Raw genomic sequence first — 17,497 nt, 5'->3', positions numbered from 1 at the left:
TCTCTAGAAGGTACACAGTACAACCATATAGCTCTAGAGAAGCTACATAATTTGGAGGGTCGTCTGTCTTACGATTTTCCTTTACATATTGATTTACCGTTAGAATAACTAGCTGCTCTCAGTGGTGATTTCCTTATTGTAATGAAAGCCATAAAATGAACCAAACAGGCTTTACCAGAAATAACAATTTCAACTAAAAACATACATATACACAATTATTTGGTGTGCTTTGCTTTTCCATATAACATACAGTTTTGTAACATGTTTAATTATACAAAAGACCATTAACAATTTCACTGAAAAATACACAAACATAATAGATAGAGCACAAAAAAAATACACACAATAGATAGAAAAAGTTACTCTAACTTATTCTTTTCAATCCAAAGTTCATAACCATAATGCTCTCCTGTAGATAAGCAAAAGACCTTTAAGCAACAGAATCACTAACTTGAAGAGGAGGCAGTTCTGTCTCCGGGGGCTGGTGTTTCTCGAGAACTTTCTTGCCGGATTTATACTCGCCGTAGAAGTAAGAGACGAATCCCCATATGGAGAGAAAGAGAGAGACACCTTTCTCCGCCTGAAACTTCTCCCGGAAACAAATCACGGCCAAAACCTCGGTCACCGGAAGAAGAACACTGATGAGAACGGCAGAAGCTAGAGACGACGCGCAGAACACAACCCCTATGGCTCCTAAGAAGAATCCTTGCCACACTATCCCTGTGATCATAATCAACGTGTAGTAAAACGCTGATCCTCCAATCTTGAACTCTCTTGCTTCTCTTGATATCACCTACAAACATATCAAAAATGTTTTATAACTTGTATTGGACGAGTGATGTTGCCGTTTAATGAGAAGTTCGAGATATTCAATTCGATTGATGGTTTTTAAATGAAATAAATAAACCAAATGATCTAAATTCATGCATCAATAAAGTAAAATAAAATCCATGAGACATTTATATAAATATTTATGATTTCTTTTAATTGATATATTTTATGAATTTTATACTTTTAAAATACAAAAGAACAAATCCTAGGATATTCCTTTACACTGGGAAATCCATAGTACTATTTTGATATATCACGTAATTAAAATAGTTCATTATCTTTTCCTTTTTTAAATATTTCATAATTTTGAAAATGACATAAAAATACGAATCTAAAAACTCAATTATTAGGGTTTGCATAAAACATATCTGCTCTTCAAGATCGATGCAAAGACACCCTCAAGCCAAGAAAAAGACTACTAAACATAGTATTTTTACCTTGAAATCGCCGTCGATGATCATGCCAACGACACAGAAGCAAGTAGCAGCGAGGCACATGACCATCTGAATCTCAAGCACAAGTGGGAAAGTGATTTCTTGTCGAGCTTTCTTGTAAGTAAGCTCAACGAGCGGCAATATAAAAGCGTACAAGACAGCTGCAATCACAGTCATTAAGAATCCAACCACATACTCCTTGTGAGTCTCGTTAGCCGGCTTGTCTCCACTGCTGTGCAAGGCCAAGACTACGATGCCCACCGTTAGCAAAACGACGGCGTTTATAGAGAAGGGAGTGAACTTTTGCTTGACCATGAAGAAAGCAAAGAGAGCGTTGAAAGCTAACTGAGTTCCTATAATGAGAGATGAAGTTGAAACTGGCAGATAAGCTAACCCGTATGCGTATAAGTAGTTGTCAAGTCCTGTGAGCAATCCTATGACGATGGATGCGATGAACAGAGGAGTTTCCATGAGGATAAGCTTTGGTTTTTCTGCGGTTTCGGAGTTGTTGCGGTTGCGGCGGCTGAGGAAGGAGAAAAAGAGAGGGACGAGGATGACAGGAAAACCTGCGGTTGAGAGAAAGCTCATGAACCAGATTCGTTTTCCACCATTGGTGTAGTAGAGACGAGTTAACAACGGACCTCCACATGTTCCTATAGTGAGGATAACACAGCTTATGATTATCAGACCATTCTTCATCTTCTTTTTCCTTCTTATTTACCTTTGATGTTTTGTGTTTGTGTTGTTGTCCTCTTTATTGGCGTTTTGGTTGATTTTTCTGATCAGCTCAAAAGAGTCAAAGAGCCATTATATCTGTTTTTTTTTGTGTTTTGTCTGTTTGTGATTTTGAATCGTGTGATATGGCTATAAGGGGACACCACATAGCGGTGCGTTTGCGACTAAATAAAAAACTGTATTCGGGTTTTAATTTTCAACCAGAGCATCCCAGCGTGTATATAATCCTGGGGAAGAGGTGCTTATTTTTTTTATTTATTTTTTTTCATTTTTTTTTGCTGATTAAAAAAAAATTAAAACAAACTAACTGCGGATCACCACGTGTCAGTGGAACCCGCATAATAGTGCAAACGTTGATGCTTAATTTGGCAGTTTTGGCACCGGTGTTTCCTCTCTCTTGGTGGAACCCACCCTTTAGCACTCTCTTAAGCATCCGCATTAGTGGTACTCTAAGAGTTTTAATATTAGAGCACCACTAATGATACTATAATCTCTGAAAAAAAACAATAACATTAATAAAATAAAATGGAAGTAGATACTTGGTTTTTTTTATTTAAGAAATTTAAGGGACATTTGAAGAGATTTTTTTTCCACTTATTCATTTTCTAATATATTAATATAAAATGGTTGAGAGATTGAGTTTAAAAGACTTATCTATGAGCAACTCCAAATGGAAGTTTTTTACCATGAATTTCGAAACTTACATTTTTACCATGAATTTCGAAACTTACATTATAGTATAACGTATATTCTATTTGTATCATTTTAAATAGTGTTTAAAGATTTTTATTTGTTTCAAGTACGTTTATACTATTTTAAATAAAATTTAATGTTATTATAATTTGTTATCAATTACAAAATGCTATATTTTTTTATTGGTTGAACTATTTTTTTCCAATGATATTTTTATATTACTAAGATAAACTATATAAAATTTTATATTTTTTTAATCTTTGTGTAAAAATTTTAAATACCACTTAAAATGACACAGATAGAGTATATATATAACAACTATTATTTAATTAAGAATTTTAATATACCAGGTTGTTGATATATTCAATTCTTTGAGTAGATCATAGAAGACTAACCACATCCACGAAAAGTAAACGATGAGTCACTGTCCTAGTAGCTAGGCCCCAAAAGTTAGGATATAATTAAGAGAAAGAATATATTAGTTTGGACTTGTGTCTCAATCCGACATGGTATTACTGAACTTCATCACAAATTGGCTAAACCATGTTTATTGACAAAGTTAATATCTATATATTATTTGAAAATCATATTTTATGTATTGTTGTCACGGTATTTCTTATAAAACTAACTATAAATATAATTAATAAATTAAAGTTATCATGACTATTGTTGTAGACAAAAAAAAAACATTTAGGCTCTCGTCATTATTCAGCACTTAAAGTATTTATAAGAAGGAATCAATTAGTTAGTCTGAAATAGAAGTCGTGGAGAGTCTTGAGACTAGTGGTTCTAGACCATCTTTTAACTCTATACTTTACAGTTTAAATCCAGAGTGTGAATCTTGGTGACAAATGAGGATTGAACAGACTATCAGCCCATCAACTCTAAATCAAATTGGCGTTAGATCACAATAAGCCAAATATAGAGTGACTCATGAATCAACGATGAGCGTGACTGAGATAACATTCTTCGACTCCAGACATGTGAACCTAAGCTCACTTTATTCAAGACCTGGAACAAATAACGCTACTGATTTGACTTTGTGTAGCGTGACTCCCTCACATGTATCTCATGTGTACGTAAATAAGATTATTATTTGTTCACCCAAAAAAACATTAGATCATATGGTTCACCAATAAGTTGGTTTCCCTTTAGAATAGAACTCTAACCATGGCCCTCTAAAGAGAAACTCAATCCCATCCGATTCTCTTTATGACCGAACCCATAATAGTGGCCTAGCGAAAAAGAAATCATTTAATTATAGTGAATTGACATAGTGGTGGACAGATGCATCCAAGGGAAGACCATAACTTCAAGATCGTCTAGTACAACAGATCATCGATGGATACGCACATGACAATGAATTTTATATACAATATTTTGAAAGAAAAATCATTGAAAATTTTAAATTTTTCAAAAGCAAATTAAAACACACAAAAGACGGTTGATGTAAAATTTGCATAGAAGAGATAATAGAGATTACCAAGGATAATAGTCAGGACTTTCTCTCCAAGTTCCTAACCCGCTATGTTTTCCAACTTTCGATACATTCTTTATGGCGAGAAAGAAATGACAGAAGGCATGGAGCTACTCCAACGACAGTCTCGGTCATGGTCGGCATGCTTGATAGGCATGTCCGAAACAAATGTCTCTCCTTCCGTCAGGTTCGAAATTTCACCTTTGCTGCAGCCTTGGGGGTGTGGTTTTCAACTAGATAGCATAGAGTCTCAAAATCTTGAGTATTCTTTCCTATAAAATGTAGCACAAGTTGCAAAACAGTGTATTTTCTTTTGAGTAAATTTAACATATATTCAAAAAAAAAAAAAATTTGCATAGAACCTCCAAACAGTATTCTCCTATAATTTTAAATATTTATAATAAAATTATACATAATTTGTTGGATAGTGATCATTAAGCTGAAGCCTTAAACCTTTATTTCAGATTATATGTATATTGGGGGACCCTGTATATTGGCCTAGTGGGTCGTGGTGTATGGATACGATTGTATAGAAATGTGATATGACAAAAACGTTTAGGACTGAAAATCACTGAAACTTGCATTTATTTTGTCGGCAAGTTAAATGCACTTATAGTTTCGGAGAAAACGATTGATCGAGAGACAAAGCCCTACCAAAAAAACAAGAAGACGTAAGACACTTGATTGAAATTACAATGGCCACAAAGAATCAACACCTGAATCAGAACCAAAACTAGACCACGACCGAGAACTTCTGCATAAACCAAAGCTTCATACAAAGCCTGCAAAATTTGCCTTCTTCTTTGTCAACGACAATTACCAAAACTAAACACATTCGGGATTCCTGCTATCTATGTAAAAATAGTACTATTTTGTGGTCAATATAACTAAAATACTACTATTTTTTTATTGATAATGTTTAAGCATTTGAGGACACTGAATTTTAATAGATTTAGAAATTCAAAATATTATCATTAGATTACCTTTTTGGGCAAAACGATCTTTTCAATTTTTAATTGTTTTAAGTCTCTTTACACCAATAAAAAACAAGCATTCAGTGGCCAAAAACTTCGATACAATATGATTTTTAAGATTAGAAAAAAAAATTTCTTGGAACATGATGTTTAAACTTCGATACGATACGATATTTTTTAAAGGAGAAAAAGAAATCAGGTTTGTGACTAAAATAAATACAAATATAAAAAAATGTAAATATCCATTCACATCATTATATAAACTTTAAAGGCGTATTGTAAATACTAATTATCATTGGATAATTCGCGTTGGTATCTATTATTCATTTAGTAAATTATAAATACTAATTAAAAATCAGTATTATTTAACCATATGGAATATCTATACATTTAATTTTACAGTGAATGTTAGTGGATTTAAAAGGATATCACAAAAATACAAAAACATAAATCCAAAAAAAACCCACTGACTTGCAAATAAAATTAAAATTCAGTTCATAAATTTAGAATTAGTGTATTGTTTCCTATATAAGACCATGATCTATCTCATTTAGATATGTATTCTTTTACATTTTATGACATAAAAAAAAAAAGAGAAGACAACTTCGATAACACTCAAAACAAAACTTAGACAGCCTTTCTTCAAAAATTCGAAACTATAATTTATCATCCAAGTACAAAAATGTCTGTGTATAATATATATATACATTGAAAAAATGATTTTGAATCCTTTGAATCAATGGAGAAACAAAACAAAAAAACGAACATACTGTGTGGTGAAATTTGAATCAATAAAGTGACCATGAAGAAGAAGAAACCCAACTCTTTGCAAGGGGCTTTGTTTCTCTCAGTCCTAAGCTGAATCTTGTAACCGCACAGGCAGATTAGCTTTCCTGTGACCTCTTGGACCAGACCGTCTTCCACGCCTTCTAGGCGGCGTTGTTCTGCTAACCGCTCTTCCACTCGAGACTTTCCTAGGCAAATCACTGCTGATTAAAACTGGTTTAGTAGGCAGTGAAGGTGGAGGAGGAGAAAACTTAGGCACTGGAGGTTTCTGCCTTGCATATCTCTCTTGTTCTGCTCGATGATATCTCTGCATTAGATTGTTTTCGATTAGTTACTACCTTTGTTTAGGCTAAGTTAAACATAAGAAAGAAGAAATTACCTGGACTACAAAGTTGCGTCTTTCGCAGTCAAGGAACATGCTTACTGTCCAGTTTGTTTTTGCTGCAATCTTGTCTCTTACTGTTGAGAAACTGATTTGATCTCTAGAAGTGAACCGGTCTACTTCGTTGAACCAAAGACAAGTGAAGAGGTTGCTTATGGGAACATGCTCTCTTAAAATGACACACCCCTCTGGTACGTCTGCAACATTTGCCTCCACATTAACGTCTTGATGCCAAAAGCGGATTGTTTGAAAAAAGGGTAAGCCAAAGAGACATACCGCTTGTGATTGGGAGCTTTGCAACAGAGTATGGGGTTAACCCTTCATTCTTGTAAAACTCCACTTGGAAGTCAATAGAGGCGTTATCATATTTACCAGCAGCTTTATTTGCTTCGGCTTCCACTAAGACATCAAATCTTTTGTAATGTTTAGAGATTGCAAAAGTAGCATTTTTCCTCCACAAGAACCTGATGAAAAGAGAGGTAATGGAATAAACAGTGGAACTAACAGATTCACACCATAAGAAATCACAAAAAATGAGTACAGGAATGTTTGTTATTCAGTAACTGATGGAAGTTGCATAGCCAACTAGAGATATCCTGGTACTGATCTTAAAGATATGATAAGACTTTACCTTTCCAGAATCTGATGTGGATCGACGACAAGCTCAAGTTTTCCATCAATCCATAAAGAATAGCGAGCATTTGGAAACATCCTATGAACAAGAAGCTTCGGCACCTACAAAGAGAACGAGGTATCAGTATATAAGTGAGGTGAATTTCGTCAGTCGAAATATTAGAGAGGTGAATATTTACCTTTCCATTGCGTCTTCCATCTGAATAAGGGAGATTATGAACAACAACAACCCTCCATATCCCTACTTTCTTGTTGCTGTTAAGGCCTCGTTCTCTCTTCAAAATTGATTCAGTTTCTTCGTCAACAAACATGTAGAAGCAAACTGTTTCCTCCGAGTATTTACTGATATTTTGTGGGGCTTTTACATCATCAAAAGCATCTGAAACAAAAAAAAGAGAGAGATTCTTCATCAAAAACACACAAAAAAATTGGCAACACGTCTAGAGACGTTGATTACAAATAAGTATAACTCGAAGCACTAACCAAATACAGCCGAAGCAACGACTATCCCACGGCACTGCTTCATTTCAAGAAGATCAGCCTCATCAATGTCAAAACCTGTATTTCGACCAGGTTGAGGTCCTTTGACAAACCTGATTGAATTAAAGAATCAGCGATAAAACACACTAAGATGAGACAAGAAAAACGGACAAGGCCACAAAGATAACTTACCCACAATGCACACTCATAGTTTCTCTAATCTCAAAAGAATCATTCCTATGTTTCAAAGTAGGATAACCACCAAAATCAGACCCTCCAAACTCCGTGTCTCTGTTTAGTGGCTCTTCATATACATACGTCAAGTTCTTAAGAAGAGGGGAAAACGACGGAGCATTTGGCATCAATGCAATCGCTTCTTCTACCGGAAGATAACACACCGGACACGCTGAAATCAAACCAAAACACTTCTCAAAAAAAAAAACGTCTCCAAGACACGAGTCTAGTAAGAGACAGAGAAATCAAAAGGCTTACGGCGAGGTCCTGTTCTTTTCCTGTCGGCTGGGGGAGGAGGCAAGGTGAAACTGTTACAAGGATGTCCTTGAGGAAGCGTGTATCCAAGAAAATGCATTGGAGGAGACAGCACGGCGTTCAATCCCAGAAAAGATATATTCCGAATGTTGATGCTTTCTTCCTCTTCATTAGTTGGTAACATGTATGAGTGATTTACAACAAAAGTGCCATTGAAATGAAGACTCGGAGGAACCTGACCATCTTCACCTGATTACAAACACAATACAATGTTAAGAGTTCATACACATAAAGAGAGTAAAGGCGATACCTTTGCCGACGAAGAGGACGCGGAGGAAGACGACGGCGGAGATTAAGAAGAGGAGCAACATGCCGACCTTCTTACGGCCGGCGAGTTTGCAGATCCAAGGCAAGAGGAGACCTGCTTCCCTCTCCTTGTGCATCTTAGATGGCTTGGCACGCGTCGTCTGGATAGATAAAACGACGCCGTTGAGTCCCGTCTTCTCCAATGAGCCATTGCTACTGGATCGAACGCCCAATCCAGTCATCTCTTCTCCCCCTCCCCCCACTCCTTGAATCACTCCATCGAATTTTCTCAATCAAAAAAACTCAATTTCAGATTCAAGAGTCTAAGCTTGTTCAAGTTCACCCGAATCGATTCTGGGTTGGCTAGATTGCAATCTGATCTACGAAATTAAGCTCGAAGAGAATTGAATCAGAAGAAATCGAGAAGCTAGGGTTTGAGATTGGGAGATAGGGTTTAGATTCCTTAGCAATTTCAAAATCAGAAGCAGAGAGCAAAGGCCAAAAGACACACTTTCTCACCCCCAACACACGCTCATACAAACAAACAAAAATACTGTCACAATTGACTAATCAATTCTCTTATATATAATTCCGCGTGAAACAAAAAGGCAATTTGATAAATCTTCTTATTATCTAATCTTTTTTCATGTGTAAAATAATGTTTTATAGGTTAGTTAGTGCATTAAGTTGATAAAACCTGAATATAATTCAGTGTTGATAACATTGAATTTAAGAGAAAAAATATTGTATGTATGTGAAAAATTGTTAGTTTGGGTGAAACTATAATAAGTCAAGGGAAAAAAAGGAAAATCTTAATATGATATAATTATTCTCTGTCTTTCTGTATTATTATAAGAGAAAAAAGATTGTATGTATGTGAAAAATTGTTAGTTTGGGTAAAACTATAATAAGTCAAGGGAAAAAAAGGAAAATCTTAATATCCCTTATATATTAAAAGAGAAGCATTGTAATAAATGCATTCACACTATAATAGACACGTGGCAGCCTCACAATGATTTGATAATAAATATGTTAACGCGTTCACACTATATTCATAAATATGTTCACACTATGTACTTTGCGTTTTTTTAAATATAAAATTCACATACATAGTTGCAATAAAACTCTTAATTTTTTGGTTCAAATAAAAATAAATAACGAATCAAAATCCAAACTATATATATATATATTATTTTATTGTTTATGGATAAAATTGAGTAAAATATTCATTATCCGTTTTGATTTGAACCAAAAATATGGATATCCGTAACTCTACGAAACAAATCAAATACTAAAATATAATATCCAAAAAAGAAGCAAATCACAAATACCATTTAGGAACATATATCTAATTCGATATGTTATATGGATTTATATACATATATGTAAAGAATTATATATATATATGTTATATATATTATACTTTATATCACTTTTACAATATTTTTATGAATTAAATTTATTATACTAGGTACTAGAATTTAAAAAGTTAAATAATGTTTTATTTTTGTAATAAAATGTTATTATTAAAATTTTCAATTATTTTTAAAATTTTATTTTATTTTATTTACGGATCAAATCAGATATTCTTTAAAATTCCAAAACATTTCGGATATCCGAGTCACCGAATATCTAGGTGGCTAAAGATCGAATCGACACGAATGCTTCCAAATACCCAGATATTTGATTTGTGTCCACCCCTATTTACAGATACAATTTTATTTTTTTTTTATATGAAAAAATGACTAATGGCAAAACCTTTTTTATTTTAAATTAATTTTAGTTTTACTTTTCATTTATTATTTTGAGCAAAACAGTCATTTAATATTAATTAACAATATCTTTATATATTTGTCAACTATTTGTATATACTTTTAACATACACATACATGTGCACCTTGATGTGAGCACATTGTAACTAAGTATTTACCACAATTGAAGTATCTAATTTTTTTGAAAGTTGGAATATTTTTTCTTAATGTTTCTTTCACTACCGACAAAATTGTAGTGAAATGATTTGTCTTAATAGTTTTTTTTTCTTAAACTATTATCTGTTTAAAAACTATAATATGAAACTATTGGTTCGACATGACGACTATCTAAAATTCATAACATGAAAACAAACAAATAATATTAATTTTTTGTTTTTACCGGAAAAAATCAAAAAAATCAAACATTTTAACCGAATAAACGAAAATAAATATTAATTTAAAATAATAGTTATATTTTAGAAGATTAAAAACCAAAAAAAAAAAACTTAAAACCGAACCAATATCCAGATTAAACAGATTTAATGTATTTTTATTAAAAATAACGAAACTAATAATCACATTCCGCGCAAGGCGCGGGTTATTACCTAGTGATTAGTTATTCTCTGTCTTTCTGTATAATTTATAAGTTATTACGAAGGACACATGGCTATTTGTTACTGGGGGGCGTGGAAACATACATCTAACTAAAGTATATAAAATTAATAGGCTATAATTATTGTCCAAACACTCATGTAACTGCATCATTACAGAATTTGTGACAACTAAGATTTAAATAATAAATGAAAACATTTATTTAATCACGTAGCCATCCATAAATCATCTCGCTATTAGTCTCATCTGTCGCACCAAATTATACGAATTTCTTTGAATTAATTTGCATGCATCCCTTTTTTCTTTTGAAACTGAATTGATCACATCCGTTCTCGGTATAAACATAGTGTTGCACTCAATTTTAACACAGATAATATGATTCTTTATAATATTGGGAAACAAAAGGTTTGGTCTTAATAATATTGATGTTAATATAGTTTTTTCTGTCGAATAATCAAAAACAGAAAAAAAAACGTTCATTTTATACATAAAAGCGTATTTGATGAAATGATCACATGCCAGTTGGGATATAGAAGGAAAAAATTGATGCAATCAAGCAAAAGTCAACTATGCGAATAATGCACCGGTTGATAGGTTAAGACATCTGCCATGATCGCTTATAGCATAGGCCTCCCCATTTGATGAGAGGATTGAGCCGACGGCTAAACAAAGCAATGCCTACCATGTAGCTGGGGGCTATCCTTAGCTCTGGCGTGGCTAAAAAATGATATTCTCTAAAAAATTGTTTTATAAAAGTTGATAGTGATATTTTTCTAAAAAAATATTTATAGTTTATTTCAAATCGAGACTTTTATTCAGAATAAGTTTTGTTCTTTTTTCTTTTTGAAGTGACTTAAAGTTCTCTAAAAGTTGATAGTGATATTTTCTAAAAAGAATATTCATTGTTTGTCATGTAATTATGTTTTCTTAAATATGTTTATTTAAAAAATGTAACTATCAATAAGTAAGGTCTACATCTTTCATATATTTTAAGATAATATAGATATCGTATTATAAACCCTCAGTAGCAAATTAAAAAAAAATGAAAATCAAACAAAAAGAGTGAATAAAATTTTTAAAAAGTCAACAAGTCCACAGAAACAGAGATATACCGGAATAAACCGTTTCGGTTTAAGATTATCGGTTCTAATTATGGCTTTCCTTGGAGAAAACAGAGTCCTCCAAGATGGAGAAGAAGAAGCAGAGATCAGAGGTTTCGTCAACGGAAGCTGTTCTTCTCGGAGCTCTAGCTCCAGGCGTCAACGTCCGTATGCCTTTATTCTTCTTACCCTTTTTGTCGATGCTGTTTATAAGACCTTACTTGGATTGGATCTTTCTTACAGGCTCCAACATGGAACACTCTCAAATTATCGTTTCTTATGCTGGGTCTCTGTCTCACTTTCATGCTCTCCATAGCCTTCACTAGTGGCCAATCCATGTTGCTTGTTCATGTTGGCTTTCTCATCGTATAAACGTTCATTTTAATACATCCAAACTTTTTCTTATTGTGTTTTCATTGTCTTTAAAAATGAGCAACAACACACAAGGAGACAAGAGGATAACTATTGGTTTGTTACAACTTGCCAACTTGAGACAGTTTCTTGTAAACTCACTCACTTACAACCTTCTCTTAACCTCTCACCATTCTCATTCAGCCACTCTTTCTCTCTCAAGTATCGAAGAAACGGTCCAGGATCATCACTGAACCCATAAGCGTTTCTTGTGCTTTGTTGACCTTTCCATAGCTTCTCTCCTCCAGACTCATTGTAAAGCTGAGGATGAAACATTGAGTTTTCAGAAGAGATCATCGATTGATCATTTGGTGTACCGTACCTAGCTAAGAGACTGAACTTTGAAGACCCCTGAGCTTGATGATGGGAATAGGCTGGTCCAAGGTTCCTACTCTCTCTATACTGACGTAACCATTCAGAAGAAGACATCCCAACATGTGGCGAGTTTGTGTATGTCTTCATGAAACCGGGGGGTTCATCGATAGGGCCATTATGAAACCAAGAGGCGTCTTCAGGAAGTAATGGAGCAGATGGAGTAGGAGGTGAATAACAAGAAGTTGAGAGACTATCAAAGGATGTGACAGGACTTGTTTCATCAATAGGGCTTAACCCATTTGGCTTACTTACTCCTCCATTCTCTTTGTTCTTGTCTACTACCCACGCGCTTAGCGATGGAGGTCTTCCTGAGACTGTGCCTTGTGGATCTGTGTTCTTAAGACCTTGCGTGAAGCTGAAGCTTTCAGTGTTAGTATCCTGTGTGCTATGGTTCGCAATGAGTGATGAGGTACGTCTTAGGCTTTCATCAGATGAAGTTTTGTTATTCGAGCTGAGTGGGTTCGTTGCAATGCCAGAAGAAGAGATAGGAGCAGATTGAGACCTTACAAGCGGCTTGAGAAGAATGGCTTCTTCCTCTTCTGCAGGCAAAGATCTTTCACTCTCATTCTCAGCAGTTCCTACAGCAATACATGTTATGTTACTTCCCTCTTCATTTGAGTAGGACCAAGTCCCTTGCTTGTCAAGGAACAACCACTTTTGAGAACTCTTATTCTGTCTACTTGTGATCCTAATAGCGGAATTAACAATCCGTTGAAGACGAATCTCCTTTCCTTTATCAAAACTCTCTCTTAGTTCCATATGACTTGAGAAATCCAGAAGCAGATGTATAAGAGCAAGAGGAGCCAATGACCTCAGTTCATGATCCTCCCAAAGAGCAGAACAGTTTTGTCCTTCCACCTTTAACTGGTTCAGGAGATCCACAAGTTTGCCAAAGAAGTAAGATATTGCAATCTCACTCTTCTCATCAAACCTGCATTCTCCTTCTTCTGTCTTTTCAAGAAGAAAGGGTAAGTAGTCAAGAAACACAAGTAGAGATGGTAATAGAGGGCAAGAATCCAAAGGACTTGTCTTCAAACATCTCTCAACAACTCTCCCCATGACGATGAACACCATTGTTAAGGCTAATCTTGTTAGCTTTACTTCCTCTTTAGCCTTGTCTGATTCATTAAACTCTGCCAAGTGGTGGAAGATGAAGACGAAAACCGCAACAAGTTGGAGGATTCTATAAGGTCCCTTTCTTGATAAATCCATAACTTGATAAGACTCCAACATGGCTTCTAGGCTCTTATCATCTGCTGCAAAGGCTGCATCCAGTTCTCTCATGGTTGATGCAAATGTGCAACCAAAGTCATCAAAACTGAAACAACCCAGAAAGGATTAAGACAATAACAGGTTGTAAGAAAGGGACATCAAGATCTTAATGTTGTCCAAGCTGACCTGGATTTAAGGAAAAAGAAGCTAATAGTTCGGACCACCAGTGGCCATAAATCAGTTCCAGCCATTAAGTCCTTCACAACAACATTCCTCTCTGATGGGTTTAAGAAGTTAAACTCTCCATCAGTAGAGAGAGACTTCAAAGGAGAAGACCTGTTCTGCAGTAGTTAAAACAAGTGCAATGTAAAGCAAACACAATCAAAACTACAGGTACTAGAGAAGAGTATCAGTGAGTGAATCAATCACCTTCTCAAACAACAAAAGAAGATTGTTGGAAGCACCAGGGAAAGGTTCTTTCACAGCTAAGCTTCTCACACAGTGGTACAAAGCCAAGAACTCATCACCAACATAAGTAGCCAACACAGCTAGCTTCACATATGCAAAAAAAAAAAAAACACTTAAAATGCAAATTTCATAATAAACTTAAAGTATTTATGAAAACGATTATCAAGGTAAATTTGAAAAGTGGTATCAAATTTGAGGTAAATTTAGAATTTACTCATAATTAAGTTACCTGGTTATGAGGATTCCCACTATCAGGCCAAGATTTTGCAGCTTCAAGATAGTAACTAGCTGCAGTTGACCAATTAGGAGGATGCTCATGTGTTTTCAGATACTGTTCTTTATACCTTTCAAGATCTCCAAGACATACATAGAAACGATGGCATAAGAATCCAGATTCCTCAACTTTGGAGATCAGATTCTTATAAAACTCAGCGGCTCTTGAGAGAAACATCTTGAATGCTTTCATATGAGTGGCGGGATCATTTGTCTTGATGCCTTTACGGAACTCGTCTATGTGTTTATAGTGAAGTTTCCAGAGACAGAACTCAACTTCTTGAAGCACTTCTTGTTGGAGATTGCTTTTAAAGATTTGCTCGTAGGTGGAAGTTGACTTAGTGTATAGTTCTGAAACATCTGGATGCAGTATGCCTTTTGAGTGGATTAATGTCCATAGTTGTTTCTCAATACTGTTCACCTGAGAGACAGAAACATCACGAACTGTGTGTTCAACAGTAAGATTCTTCCAAGCAACATTCTGGTTTTACTTACCTCTAAAAGAATAGGATTCTGTTTCTGATTAGCTGAATCGGCATTACTCTTAGGTGATTTTCCATTAGAAGCTTCCATCTTCTCTGGACTATAACCTAACAAAGATCAAGAACTTCTCATAAAACAGTAGAAAGGAAGATTAAGAACCAGATAGTACTGTAATAACTGCAAACTAGTTATCCAACAAACTCATGAGTGTTTTTGGTCTACAAGAAAACTTTGATGAAGCTGAACTGGTTATATAGCTCAAAGTCAGACCCAGAAGATAAAATATGTAAAGTAGTTAAAGAATTACAGAGACAGAAGCATCAAGAGGAAGAAGAACACACATCAGATCAGCTTAAGAAGAGGTTAACATCACAGAAACAGAGTAGAGAGGGGAAGAAACTAGGAGGAGAGAATGAATCTTTAGATGGAAAACGAAAATACGTAAAGGGAGAAGAAGAAGAAGACTTTACCTTTAACGTACGGACGTTGAGACAGGAACACAGCTAAAGGCAGAAGAAGCCAAGCGAAGTGTATCACATGGAAGAGACGACTTTGGGAGGTAGATTGGGCAGTTGTGAAACAGACAAAGTAGAAAGGTGGCTGATGATGATAATGATGATGATGATGCTGAATGGATGATGATGGAGATGCAGAAGTGGATGCATATCTAATCCATTATTCCACTGTTCTTCTAAGTGCCCCCAACAGTTTGATTTGTATTTTTTCAAAGCAAAAAAAAAAAGAAGTTTGATTTGTATTTTTCTTCTAAGTTCTAACCATGCTAATAAATTAACTAAATTAACAGAAAGTCCGGAGGAAAGTTACCCACTTTTTTATATTCCTTGACGTTAAAGCAAAATTTTCCTATATTTTAATTCTGCTGTCATGACTTTAGCTAATATCAGACTTTGCAGTATGTTTTTGAATACCAGGAATTTATTATCGAAATATTCAGTATAATCACACATATAATTATTAAACACACATTATTTAAGTTTTTAATACTGCATATATAAAAAGAGCTAATACGTTTTTTTCTATTCCTTATATTAATTTTTTGTTATCTGCTTATTATATATTTTCCGGAAAAATGTTATAAGCTTGCTATGAACTTTATAGTGAGCTTTCACAAAAAAACACCCGTGGAGGTTGGCGGTTGGCATTAACCAAATGCCAATATTTTTAAAACCGGACTAATTTGATGGTTGAACCGAATTTAACTATAAACCGGTTATATAGTTGGATTGGATCTAATAATTGGTTTGATTATGAACCGGTGACATAATCGGATAAGATATTAAAATTATTAAATTAATAAAAACCATTAAAACAATTGTAAATTATAGTCCATACAAAATTGAATCGGATAATTTTTAGAAAATTGACAATTTGAATCACGGTTCAATATGGTTCATTAAAATTGACAATTTGGATAACTTCACAACTTGGAAAAATGTATATTCCCGTCCAGTCTACAAAATAGTGTTAATAGATAAACCATTTCCAAATATCAAAATCGTTAAAAGTAAAAAAAAAAGAACAATGTAACACTGTTACAAAAAAAAATAACAATATAACAAATTCTTTAACAGTTACCTTACCAAGTAAGAAATTCTTTAAGAGAGACATCCAACCCTGTCATAAGAAATTTATAAATTGTCCTATTCGAATTTTATAAATTCATTAAACAATTTTGTTGTACTAACTAATTGTCCTATCCTAATTTTGTTAAATCCATACGGTTGGGCAAATAAACCAAACCCAAAAATCCGAACAGAATCCTATCCAATAAAAATAAATTCAAACCTATCCAAACCTGACATAAATACCGAATGGATCTTGTTTTATAGTATTTTGGACTATGGTTATTATCCGAACCGAACCCAAATTTAAATGGATATCCGATAGAACCCGAAACATTAACAATCCCAAAAAAAAACTTGTACCAAACATGATCTCAGTTCCTAATATTTATCCAAAATACACTAAGATATTATTGAACATCTAAAATAATTATTTATTATACGAAGGTGGCAGTTAAAACTTGAAGTTTTTAGATTTTGGTTTTGTTTTCACTGAATAATATTTTTCATTTCATGAGAACTTGGTTTTCGTTTTACGATTTCATTTATTTGGTTTTCTTTCTATCAATAACACATTTGGTATTCTTTTCTTATTTTTGAATCGATTTTATTTATGTTTTGGTTACAAAATAGGTACAAATCAAATAGTTTAAAACAAAAAAATCAATTTTATTTATGTTTTGGTTACAAAGTATGTACAAATCAGATACTTTTAAACCGAAAAACCGATTGGGACCCGAATCCGGAAGTACATCGGGTTCTACCGGTTCTTTGAAGATTTATTAACCCTGGTCCGAACCCGATAGAACCCGAACCAGTCTCGAACCGAACTTTCATATAATCAAAATGGGGCTGATTTTGATAAACTTGGAAAACCGAGATTCAGTTGGACAGAACCGATACCCGATTAAGACCCCGAATACACATGTCTAATTATGAGTTCATAATCCTTCTCTCTTTTGCAGTTCAGAATCAAAGTTGAAATTTTGGACTTTGATTGTATAATACT

The 17,497-nt window shown here is 34.2% G+C and overlaps 4 protein-coding genes across 7 annotated transcripts; 1 reads left to right on the top strand and 3 right to left on the bottom strand.

Moving 5' to 3' along the window:
- Positions 1 to 187: 187 nt before the first annotated feature.
- On the bottom strand, positions 188 to 4,117 carry LOC103835342 (purine permease 1). The gene is made up of 2 exons (XM_009111497.3): positions 1,269 to 4,117; positions 188 to 793 (listed from the first exon to the last, which is right to left on the bottom strand). The coding sequence occupies exons 1-2, from the start codon at positions 1,962 to 1,964 to the stop codon at positions 431 to 433; spliced, it is 1,059 nt and encodes a 352-aa protein (XP_009109745.1). The 5' UTR covers positions 1,965 to 4,117; the 3' UTR covers positions 188 to 430.
- Positions 4,118 to 5,753: 1,636 nt separating this feature from the next.
- LOC103835341 lies at positions 5,754 to 8,881 on the bottom strand. 2 transcript variants are annotated; one of them, XM_033276579.1, is made up of 10 exons: positions 8,639 to 8,881; positions 8,225 to 8,607; positions 7,918 to 8,163; positions 7,618 to 7,831; positions 7,429 to 7,538; positions 7,125 to 7,324; positions 6,944 to 7,047; positions 6,589 to 6,776; positions 6,310 to 6,509; positions 5,754 to 6,237 (listed from the first exon to the last, which is right to left on the bottom strand). In XM_033276579.1, the coding sequence occupies exons 2-10, from the start codon at positions 8,460 to 8,462 to the stop codon at positions 5,998 to 6,000; spliced, it is 1,740 nt and encodes a 579-aa protein (XP_033132470.1). In that variant the 5' UTR covers positions 8,463 to 8,607; positions 8,639 to 8,881; the 3' UTR covers positions 5,754 to 5,997. The 2 variants fall into 2 exon arrangements, with proteins under 2 accessions (XP_033132470.1, XP_009109744.2); XM_009111496.3 differs by having other exon boundaries at positions 8,225 to 8,779.
- Positions 8,882 to 10,390: 1,509 nt separating this feature from the next.
- Positions 10,391 to 12,079, top strand: LOC103835337. The gene is made up of 2 exons (XM_033276706.1): positions 10,391 to 11,847; positions 11,927 to 12,079. Exons 1-2 carry the CDS (start codon positions 11,770 to 11,772, stop codon positions 12,053 to 12,055), a joined length of 207 nt encoding a protein of 68 aa, XP_033132597.1. The 5' UTR covers positions 10,391 to 11,769; the 3' UTR covers positions 12,056 to 12,079.
- Positions 12,048 to 17,126, bottom strand: LOC103835338 (protein SMG7L). 3 transcript variants are annotated; one of them, XM_009111495.3, is made up of 6 exons: positions 15,376 to 17,126; positions 14,918 to 15,012; positions 14,379 to 14,843; positions 14,111 to 14,233; positions 13,868 to 14,022; positions 12,048 to 13,787 (listed from the first exon to the last, which is right to left on the bottom strand). In XM_009111495.3, the coding sequence occupies exons 2-6, from the start codon at positions 14,993 to 14,995 to the stop codon at positions 12,197 to 12,199; spliced, it is 2,412 nt and encodes an 803-aa protein (XP_009109743.1). In that variant the 5' UTR covers positions 14,996 to 15,012; positions 15,376 to 17,126; the 3' UTR covers positions 12,048 to 12,196. The 3 variants fall into 3 exon arrangements, with proteins under 3 accessions (XP_009109743.1, XP_009109741.1, XP_009109742.1); XM_009111493.3 differs by lacking the exon at positions 15,376 to 17,126 and adding an exon at positions 15,213 to 15,353; XM_009111494.3 differs by lacking the exon at positions 15,376 to 17,126 and adding an exon at positions 15,247 to 15,344.
- Between the last annotated feature and the right edge of the window lie 371 nt (positions 17,127 to 17,497).

The sequence above is a fragment of the Brassica rapa genome, chromosome A08, assembly GCF_000309985.2.
Source record: "Brassica rapa cultivar Chiifu-401-42 chromosome A08, CAAS_Brap_v3.01, whole genome shotgun sequence".
Lineage (NCBI taxonomy): Eukaryota > Viridiplantae > Streptophyta > Magnoliopsida > Brassicales > Brassicaceae > Brassica > Brassica rapa.
The sequence above is the reverse complement of the archived record's forward strand: the minus strand, read 5'-3'. Positions and strand labels throughout refer to the sequence as shown.